The 11,429-nt window shown below is 42.3% G+C and overlaps 1 protein-coding gene across 1 annotated transcript; it reads left to right on the top strand.

The window, feature by feature from the left end:
- The first annotated feature begins 4,759 nt into the window (after positions 1-4,759).
- On the top strand, positions 4,760-9,715 carry LOC144388413 (uncharacterized). Its single transcript, XM_078089526.1, has 2 exons — positions 4,760-5,493; positions 8,132-9,715. The coding sequence occupies exon 2, from the start codon at positions 8,160-8,162 to the stop codon at positions 9,336-9,338; it is 1,179 nt and encodes a 392-aa protein (XP_077945652.1). The 5' UTR covers positions 4,760-5,493; positions 8,132-8,159; the 3' UTR covers positions 9,339-9,715.
- The last annotated feature ends 1,714 nt before the right edge of the window (positions 9,716-11,429 follow it).

The raw sequence follows: 11,429 nt of genomic DNA, 5'->3' as shown, positions 1-11,429 counted from the left end.
TTCAAACATTTCAAAAAGCGCACACAAGGTGAGGCAATGTGTCTTAATTAGTACAGACCTGACCCGGGAGCAGGTCAACCAATGACTGATTTATCAGTTTGTTCAATCCTCACGTGGTAAAAACTAAACTCAGACAAAAGTTATATAATTTCTTGGAACCCTTTGTGTTTACCCGTGGACCTTCTGTTTGTCACTGATTTAACGGACTTCCGTGCATTCAACTTCACACAACGTTAGCATTGTATTTTATTTAATTCTGTCCACTGTGCATAAGGAAAGACATCTAATAAAGCAATATAGATTACCCGGGAAAAGTCTACTTTCATGTTGTACATTTCATACTAAAGGTAGTCAATAGTTAGTAGGCAAAGATTTTAAGATCACTGTTGTTTCAGTTGTGGGTCTGCTTGGAATGATCTCCAGTATGCTGCGGCTATCTTTCCAGGTTCAAGCATACTCATGATTATATATATAAACGTTTAGAGAAGTATTTGTGAGCATGCAATAGACTTTATTCTTAACATACAAATGCTCATTGCATTTTACAATGGGCTTACTGTCTTTCTATGTTTCTTTTTACAATTTTTTTCTTTCCTGGTTATATATTTTTTTAGGATTTCAATAATTCATTTCTTTCTCACTTTCTCCCCAGTCTCACCCACCATTCTTCTCTTCATTGCTCTGCAGAACAAGCTTTTCCCCCTTCACCACAACTCCTGTTTAGCCTAAGTGAAACTGATCAGGCAGATACAGATAGCACTTCACTTCCCTTCTCTTCCATCTCTCCCCTTTCATTTCCCTGCATTTTATTCCACCAGCCACTCTCCTTGGTTTCTCCTTTTCATGCCTCCCCTCCTCAATCTCACGCATGGTGTTTAAATCCTGCGCCACTCCTACCCTAACCCCGCGTTCATCTAACTGAAAGCGGGAGAGCAGAGGCACATGGCGTGTGCGAGCTGCCATGTTGTTCCAGAAAATGGGCTGATATATTCATCACGGCACAGCCGATAAGAATCCTGAGAGAGAGAGAGAGGGGGTAGGTTAAATTCATCAGACAGTCAGGTCTAACATTGTTAGACATATGTAGCTGATTGTATATAAGTGTGTGTGTGTGTGTGTGTGTGTGTGTGTGTGTGTGTTTGTCCTGTCCAAAAATTTACCGTAAACTTTTTGTAACCTTAGCTGTGACACGTTTACATTCATCAATTAGCTGACGCTTTCATCCAAAACGACATTAAGTGCATTCAACAGAACCAGAGTAACAAGCATGGAGAAAGTAATATTTATTCAAGAAAGCCACACTACAAAGTGCAGTAAGTAAGTGCCATCGCTAGTTAAGTGGTATAGTCTGTATGTTTTTAGTTTATGCTCTATTAATGTCTATGGGGAGCTCATTGCACCATTTAGGATCTAGGACAGCAAACAGTCGGGGTGGTGTTGATTGTTTAGCTCTCTTTGAAGGACCAACGAGCAGTTTGGACGATGCGGAGTGAGCGAACAGTACCAATTTTTTTTGGTAACCAATGAAAGGGAGCCGAGTAGAGCCCAGTATTATAGGGTATGGTAGTAGTATCATACCCTGCGTGACCATTGTTCGCCCTATGCTGAACATAAAACAGCATACAGAAGAGTACAGGTAAAGCATGTAATAGGATGTAGGAGTCGCTCTTTTGAGCAACTGAACGGGTTAACTGGATTCACGAGCGGGATAGAGTTCAAGGTCCTGCTCCTGTGGGACTGATCAGGAATAGATTCTTTGACGGGATGTAATTGAGTCAACGGATTACTGTAATGTACATTTATTTAAATGCTTTCACTTTCATCTTCTATTTAATCACACAAACAACTTGGTAAGTTTATATTTTTCCAAATGTATTACTTTAATCTTCCATATAGCTCTAATAATAACCACTTAATTGAGGTGATGGAATCAAATGATGTCATTCATGTGTCTGAATTCTGAATGATGGTTACAATGTATTTTGTCACTTGTACTTGCATGGGAACACTGTGTCCCTAAAAATTTAATTTCAAATATTAATGCACTTTCATGTTGGAAGTTGAAAATGGCCTTTAGCCATAAAGCATTTTTATCCAAAGTGCATACTCTCTTTTACCCATTCACACTCGTCCTTCTCCACTTAATTGATCATACCGGACTGAACGGACCATACTATATATTAAACATCTGGAAGCAAGAAACACAACAGAATCCATGCATTGTAGTCCAAAGTAATAACAGTGGAATGCCGTGCACATTTTCTTTTGCACTTTAAAAAGATAGATAGTAGAGTACTGTTGGTGAGCTGCTCTGCCGGTACTCATAACTAGACATACAGTACTTCTCTGCACAGTCTTATGAAAAGGAGAAGGTTATAGATGGCCCATCAACCTGTCTTCCCATTTCACACCAATGAAGCCACTGTAGAAATCTCAGTAGTAGTAGTGTGCGCGTGAAAGACACCCCTTCAGAGATATCCTGTTCCCAAAGTACAGCAGCAGCTCATAATGATGTTTTCAGGCTCTCTCTCTCTGCTGTGTAACTCGCTCCCCCTTTCCCTTACTGTTAAACTAGGACAAGGACATGCAGTACATGGACAAACTAGTGCTTATTAGTGTCCCGTCCCAGACACACACGCCACCATTGGCGCACACTTACTGAAGGTGACTGCGGGAGATGAGAGGAACCAGTCATTTTGCTGAAGTTACCTCCTGTTTGATCAGATAAGTACAGAGCATCCAGATGGGAGGTAGGCAGGGACACAGGAGGCCGTACTTCCAAGTATAAAGTCACTTTGTCCATTGTTTTTATAGTAAACTTGAGTTGCAAAATCTGTGGGACAAACACAAGTGGTTGCTAGTTCTTTAAGGAGCTGCAAGAACATCAACAGTTTGTTGTGCCAGTTGGAGATTCCTCTTCAATATGATGAGCTTTGGGGAACATCCGGGCACTTAAAATGCTGCATTGTTTCAAATCCCGGCTCGGACTGCAGTTTACCCCACTGAGCCGAGTACCGATGGAAAACTGCTTCAAAACTTGTGCTTGATTGATTTGCGTTTTAAAACAAGAACTTCAGCGGAACTCCAAAAAAGCCGCACCCTCCATGTGCAAGAAGCTCCACCAACAGGGCTTTCATTCCGCTGTTAACCACTTGTACTTTGCTCATCAACCAAGTTTTGTGCCGTAATGCAACCACTCCACAACTTTTGAATATTTGCTTAAAACTTTATCCATACGCATAATCTGTATGTAACAGGTCAAGATTTGGGTATCAGATTTCTTTGGAAACAGTATGCATGGTCTGTCGATCATAATATATTTAACCCACTCGAACGTTTGCAGCATTCATGTTTGGACAAAAATCTCTCATTGTACACAAAACAATTACATTTAAATGAGTTAAAATGTTGTTTAATAAACAGGCGAGTACAGACACAATTGCGCAGTCATACTTTCATTTTATGATCCACACAAAACTATAGTGATGATCACATCTAGTAGTTATTCGCATACGATTTGTGTTAATCAAGCTAATGCTGTAATATAGTCACACACTGATTTGATTGAGTCCAACCAATCAGAGTGGTGGACTCTAGTTCCTCCCAACGGGTGCCTCAGTTATCCAGCTGTCATCATGAGAGCTCACCTGTCACTCAAAGCACACATTCACCACCTGGTATGCGGCCTCAACTGTTTTTGCACGTGCATGTGTGTATGTATGTGTGTGAGAGAGAGATTTGCATTCACATTGATCAACAGCTGTCAATAGTACAATGTGTGTTTGTGTTCAAAAGGGCGTCTCCATCTCAAGTTAATGTTTGAGTTTCAGAGCAATGACACGTCTGTTTGCCATCTTTGGTCTCTCTCCGTTCCCGTCGTTCACTCTCCGCCCAACATGTTCTCGCTATACTTCCATCTTCTCCACTGATTCCTCTCCACACATCACCTGCTTCTTCTCCAACCCCACCTTCTCCCTACTCTGCGTTGCCTTTTATTTTTCACATCCTATCATGCGCTCTCTCCCTCTCAATCAATGTCACACATAATTAACACCTACAGCTTTAGCTCGACAGGCCAATTATATTGAACCGTGGGATTAACTGTCTGATGGCCCCCTACCTGGAAGGTCTAATTTGTCATCGTCCATCCTGGCTTGTTAGGGGAGACAGCCCAGGTGAATAGAGTTCGGTAACTTCCCCGGTTGATAGCTTTATTTAAAATGGTCTGAAAATGTGTTGTATCGATGCATATCTTATCAAAGGTGTACCTAATTTACATGCAATGAACAGAAACATGAAGGTACTATAGAGTTATTGATTTTTTTTCCGTCTGGTGATAAGTGCAGTAGGTAACACAATTATTTCAATTATTAGAAATAATTTAAAATGCCTGGATCAGTGACCTGGGGCCTCATTTATAAATGTTGCGTACGCACAAAAGAAGGCGTACGCCGCTCTCTACGCAATAATTGGTATTTATAAAAAGCAAATTTGACGGAAAAATGTGCGGTCCTTCACGCAAGCTCGGACCCATGCGTACGCACAAAAACGGGTGAAATGAGAACCGTCGGCAAGTGCAAGAAACACGCAAACGTGTGTGAAAGTGTGTAAAGCTAGACTGTTGTAAAAGAAATGGCAATACTGCCTCTCATAAATAACAAACACCCGTTTGATCAATCTGCAACGTAAAACAAATACAAATTAACACATTTTCAAAAAGGAAAGTGAAATATGTTCTGCAATAATATTGGCATTGTTGGAGCTATATTTCTATTTTTGTTTTACTCGTATTGTCGTTTATTGGTCACATGGTGTTATGTTCATTTGCATAAGTAGGTCAAGGTGGGAGGTACTTCAGGCACGAGGGCATATGGTTTTTTACCAGCGTGAGAGAGGCAGCAGAAATGTCTGTGAGCTTGCTTATGTGTGTGAATAAACCGCCTCAAACTCAATCTTGTTATGGACATTACTTTGCTTTGGTACCTCTGAACCTGCGTAAAGCCTAACCATGACGTAGCCTCGAGTGGCCATTTGAGAAGTTTGTTATTATTTGTTTTTGTTTAAGTTTATGGACAAATAGCCACTACAATAAGTAAAAAACCTGCCCTGGATATATCGTTGGTTTACGTGGATACTGGACTTGTCGTTTGCTGGATTACCGTTTCGAAAGTGGATTACTCACCTGGATGCGGGAGACAAACAAAGGAAAGGGCCTAGGAGTGACGGAGGTGTGGGCTGCATACAGTGCAAACATCGAATAATACGACCCATCCGACAGTGTAAAGTTTCCCTGGACACCGTACTGGATAACGGTGAAGCTACTGGAGCGCTGGAGCTGCACTACGGAGTGGAGGATATTATTTGCTGCAAATTGAATTCGCAAAGGCCCAAAGCCTTCACAGGTAACGCGCACGGCCGCGCGCAACAACAGCTACTGCGTGCATTCAACTCCGTGTACAAAGGCAACCACCGCAACAAACAAAGTTCCACAAGGTATGTGCTGTATTCAATCTTTGCAAACAACTGTGGGTGTACATGACCGGCATCAACAAAGGGTAAAATGTCTGACGTTGCATCTAAAGCCAAAAGCGACACGGCGCTTCCTACAAGAAGACACACAAGTTTTACTGCTAAAGGAATGATGTTTTTTATACAAACGTGTCAGGAAAAGAGATCGATGCAATACAAACGAGCCAAATCGTACATGAATCAGATGGATAAGTTGATGCATTCTGCAGACAATATTGATGCAGTCAAGTCTCTTTTGGATCAAATAATAATATGTGTTGATGAGGCAAAACAACATCATATATCATTCGTGTCACTGGACATACCTCAGGATGAGAAGGAGAAACAAGATAAATATTTTGAACGAAAGGAGAAGTGTTTTTCAAGCTTTATTGATGACGTCAAATGCTGGTTATCAAATACAGGCCATTCATATGAACTTCCAATTAAACCACCTGATAATCAAACTGATATTGGGCCTGAGGACAGTGTATCCAATAAAGGTTCTGCAGCGCGTTCAAAGGCTGGCTCTAAATTGTCAAGGATTTCATCCAGTGCATCTGCAAAAATATTAGCGCAAGCAGAGAGAGCAGCATTACAGGAGCGCATGGCTGCTCTAAAACAAAAGCACACTTTGGAGGCGCAGGAGGAACAAATAAGACTTGAACAAGAGGAATTACGGAAGAAACGGGAACATTTAAGGAGAGAAAAGGAACAACTTGCTCTGGAGGCAGAATTAAAGGTGACAAATGCAAAATTGGAGGTTCTGCAAGTAAGTTCAAAGTGTGGCTCTAAAGTGTCAAGATGTGCATCTCAAACATCAGATGGCATGAATTCTTACTTGAAAAGGTCAGAAATTCAAGGGACATATGAACTAAATCCGAATGCTGAACGCTATGTGCCCACCAATAAAAGCTCTGAACCTACCTCCAGTCGCTTGTTAAATTCTGTCCCTGTTGGTGTTCAACCCAAACATGTTGTAAAACAAATACCCATACCTAATGTCATTTCTGTGTTTCAAAGGCAAGGTACGCAATCACTTGGTTCGCAAGATGTTTGTGACGATAACCTCCAAAGAAACTGTGAGCACTGTATCCGGGAAGCAGCAGACGTGTGGTCATATTGGGGCTGGTGAAGAGGATATTGCAGTTTTTTCCATTGTGGCTGTGCAGGTGAAAAGTCGGAAAAGTAATAAAGTTGTGCATACTTATGCTTTCCTGGATCCTGGGAGCTCTGGGACTTTCTGTACTACAAGTATGGCTGAAAGGCTGGGAGTATCAGGAAAAAACTGTAATGTAGTGTTGAGGACAATGGGGCAGACTAAAACCATTAGCACTACTATAGTAACTGGTCTGGAGGTGTCTGGATTTGACACCGATGACTTTATTGAGCTACCATCTGTTCTGACACAAACAAAAATGCCTGTATCTAAAATCAATGTGCCATGTCAGGATGATGTTGCCAAATGGGCGTATTTGAGCAGCATTAGGCTACATGAAGTAGATGCAGATGTAGACTTGCTCATTGGAACCGACTCGCCTAAAGTTTTGGAGCCATGGGAACTGATAAATAGTCAATGTGGTGGACCGTATGCAGTGAGGACCAGAGTTGGCTGGGTCATAAACGGGCCTCTTCGTGCTGGAAACTCTGAAGGTACTGGTGTCAAATCAGGATGCATTGTTGTAACTGCTAATCACATATCTGTGGAACACTTGGAAAGTATGTTGATGCAACAGTATAATCATGACTTTACTGAAAGAACAAGTGATGAACAACTTGAGATGTCAAGAGAAGACATTAAATTCATGAAAATTGTGGAGAGTACGACAGTGCTTAACAATGAACATTATTACATTGACTTACCTTTCAGAATTGACGATCCTGTTTTGCCAAATAATCGCTGCATTGCACTACAAAGACTCCAAAGCCTGAAGAGGAGATTTAATAGAAATAGTTCATTCAAGGCTCAATACGTTGATTTCCTTAACAACATGTTAGAGCAAGGATATGCAGAAAAGGTTCCCACAAATGAGCCCACTCTGGAACAAGGAAAGGTGTGGTACATTCCCCACCATGGTGTACATCATCCAACCAAAGGAAAGTTGCGTGTTGTGTTTGATTGCGGCTGTACCTACAAAGGTACATCATTGAACAGTCAGCTCTTGCAGGGCCCAGACTTCACTAACACGCTAATTGGTGTCCTTCTTCGGTTTAGAGAAGAGCCCATTGCTGTTATGGCTGATATCAACGCCATGTTCCATCAGGTCCGGGTGCCATATAAGCACGTTAACTTCTTGCGCTTTCTCTGGTGGCCCAATGGAGACACTACAGCGGAGCCAGAGGAATACAGGATGTGCGTGCATTTGTTTGGAGCTGTATCCTCTCCAAGCTGCTCAAACTATGCACTGAGGAGAACTGCTGAGGATAATGCACTGCAATATTCACCCGATGTCCTTCGTACAGTCAAGACAAATTTCTACGTGGACGACTGTCTTAAGTCCACTGTGACAGAGGAAGATGCAGTGAAGCTCATACATGGATTAACATCTCTCTGTAAAAAAGGTGGCTTCCATCTCCAAAAGTGGGTCACAAATAACTCAAATGTGTTTGCACTTATTCCTAGCAACATCAGAGCAGTGGGTTTGGAGAACATGGATTTGGACAGGGACCAACTCCCTGTGGAAAGAGCTCTGGGGATGCAATGGTGTGTTCAAGGAGATACGTTCAGCTTCAGGACTGCAGTGCAGGAACGTCCACACACTAGGAGGGGCATCCTTTCTGTGGTGAGCTCTCTTTACGACCCGCTGGGTTTTTTGTCTCCTTTCATAATCCCTGCCAAGTTACTGTTACAGGAGCTGTGCAGAATGAACTTCAAATGGGATGAGCCAGTTCCCTGTGATGTCTCTGAACATTGGTCTGAGTGGCTCTCTGAACTTCAACATATGAGTGGATTTAAAGTGGAACGGTGCATTAAACCCAAAAACTTTGGAACACAATTGAAAGCAGAACTGCATCATTTTTCAGATGCTAGTCAAATAGGATATGGCACTGTTTCATACTTGAGATTGGAGAGCACTGACAATGTGCATGTTTCATTTATCACAGGCAAAGCTCGTGTCGCTCCTCTAAAGCAACTAACCATTCCACGCCTTGAGCTTGCTGCAGCTGTGCTTGCTGTTCGAGTGAACACAATGCTGTTGAAAGAGCTACAGTTGCCATTGCAAAGGTCATTCTTTTGGACCGATAGCACTACTGTTCTCAAGTACATCTTTAATGAAACAAAGCGCTTTCACACATATGTTGCCAATCGTGTCAGCACCATAAGAGAATCCACAGACAAAGATCAGTGGAGGTATGTAAACACCAAAGACAATCCTGCAGATGAAGCTTCTCGAGGACTAAGAGCTCAGGAGTTTGGAAAAGGAAAATGGCTAAAAGGACCGGACTTTTTGCACTTGCCCCCCACCAGATGGCCGAAACTCGACTTGGACGCCTCTTCCATTCCATCGGATGATGCAGAGGTGAAAAGGGAACTTAAGGTGAATGCTGTTACAACACACAGTGACGATCCCCTCAGTCAGCTCATTCACTATTTTTCATCCTGGAGAAAGCTTAAAACATCCGTGGCCTGGCTGTTGGAGCTGAAAGAAAGACTTTTACTTTTGAGCCGAAAGAGAAAAGAATATGTGGTCAACCAGCATGAGGGCAGAGTGCTAAGCGCCATAGCTGACTCCCGAGGACTGGTTCGCTCTGTGAAGGTCCAAACGAAGATCAGCGTCCTGGACAGACCAATAACCAAGCTCTGTCTTCTCTTGGAGGCTAATAATTGACTATACAACTCATTCTTTCTCCTATCTCTGTCTTCCATCTGTTTGTTTCTTTCAGATATGGAGAATCCGAAGATGTGAAGATTCCAGTTTAATGCTTAAGCTACAATTAGAAAATAGCTCCTTTGTGTTAAAGCTAAGGTTAATTGTGGGTAAAGTACCGTTACAATTAGGGGCTGGGTTGTTGGAGCTATATTTCTATTTTTGTTTTACTCGTATTGTCGTTTATTGGTCACATGGTGTTATGTTCATTTGCATAAGTAGGTCAAGGTGGGAGGTACTTCAGGCACGAGGGCATATGGTTTTTTACCAGCGTGAGAGAGGCAGCAGAAATGTCTGTGAGCTTGCTTATGTGTGTGAATAAACCGCCTCAAACTCAATCTTGTTATGGACATTACTTTGCTTTGGTACCTCTGAACCTGCGTAAAGCCTAACCATGACGTAGCCTCGAGTGGCCATTTGAGAAGTTTGTTATTATTTGTTTTTGTTTAAGTTTATGGACAAATAGCCACTACAGGCATGTTATGCAATTCATCCTCAAAACACATCTGTTGCTTGTCAGATGCAATCAAATGGAATAAAATGCCATGATGCCATCACAATTGCTAATGACGCGAAATGACTGTTCTTGCGCTCTTAGAAGATGTGGACATGGAAGGATGCGCGCTTTAGTGCAGCGCACCATCGGCCTGTTTAAGGGCAGATGGCGCTGCCTCGACTGCAACCTTTTGCCACTCAAGTGCCTTTTTGGCATTGGTAATGCCCATACTGATACTGTGCCCTCCAAAAAGCATTAGACTCTCCACTTCGCCAATGATCATTTCGACTTCGAAGTTACGTTTCTTCGTTTTCCTTCCTGTTTGCCATGATTTCGCAATTTTCGCAATCGATGAATATTAATTTGTGGGCGTTCCACAGACTATATATGGGCAACTATGTGCGTGACATGAAGTCGCAAAATCTGCGCTGCATTTAGAAGTGATTGTGATTTATTAAGGGAAAACTGCGTAGGACGTGCGTGCGCAGTCTGAATATTTCTGTGCGTAGGCACGTCCTACTTTTCATCCGTACGCCACTTCTGGCGCAAATCCTACGCAAGGTTTTATAAATAAGGCCCCTAGACATTGGTGTTGGAGCTGGCGACAGAATGTGAGAGGGTACTTGAGCAGCGTAATGTCCTGTCACAATCACCGTGATGTATTGAACACAATCAGCAAAGCTAGGTTGTTAGCTAAGGTAATTAGCTGAGGTAGTTTGTGTATTCATTAGCATGTTTTTTTTATGTCAATATTGTTGTCACACTAACGCAGAAGTAGATTCATAAGGCAATTCGGCAAGAAAAATGCAACCTCACATAAAAATATTTCCCAAATGTGAAAATAATCCAGAGGTTGCGTGTTGAGAGAGGTCCATGTGTCCAAACAAAAGATGGCGTTTTGCCTTGTGGGAACGTGTTCCTATTCTCTTCACTCCGCCTTAACTTTGGCATCTGCTGCTCTCACCTCTGGGTCCCCGCCTTCCTGTAACACTGCCAACCCAAGCGGTACTGTCAATTACCCCCACCAGGATAATGACGTCATCCCAACCCCAATGCGGAGGCATGATAAACATCTCCATCCAACCACAAATATTAACAATGACGCTCAACAAAGATTAAATATATTGTGGGTGCTTGCACGGAGTTGTTTACTTCAATATTGCTATGAAAAAAAAGAATAAAAATAACGTTGGGCTGAGCCGTGGTTTAATGAATATTACAGCTTCCCGAATAAGTCTATAATATTGTGCCCTCTGTTTTTATTATTATCCTCTATGTGTGTGTGTGTGTGTGTGTTTGTGTCTATAGCGTGTGTCCTTCCTCATCGGGACGGAAACACACAGTCTGTCTCGGTTCCCTGCTAACAAAGTTGTCATGAATACATTAGTTTAAGATGACAATGCATAACGAGGTGCACAGTTGGTACGCTCGTCCAGCAGCCGCGTGATAACAACCACTTATCTCATTTCAGATTTGCTAACAGGGGTGAAAGTAGGACAGCCAAACCCAAGGTGTTCTCCTCCCAACCCTGGTTGAAGTTTTATTATGCAACATTT

This window comes from Gasterosteus aculeatus, chromosome 15 (genome assembly GCF_964276395.1).
Source record: "Gasterosteus aculeatus chromosome 15, fGasAcu3.hap1.1, whole genome shotgun sequence".
NCBI lineage: Eukaryota > Metazoa > Chordata > Actinopteri > Perciformes > Gasterosteidae > Gasterosteus > Gasterosteus aculeatus.
Note: the sequence above shows the minus strand (reverse complement) of the source record. Positions and strands in the feature narration are given on the sequence as shown.

Bases quoted from the DNA above. Each gene is read 5' to 3' on its own strand.
- LOC144388413 (XM_078089526.1), top strand. From the start codon at position 8,160: ATGGATTTGGACAGGGACCAACTCCCTGTGGAAAGAGCTCTGGGGATG.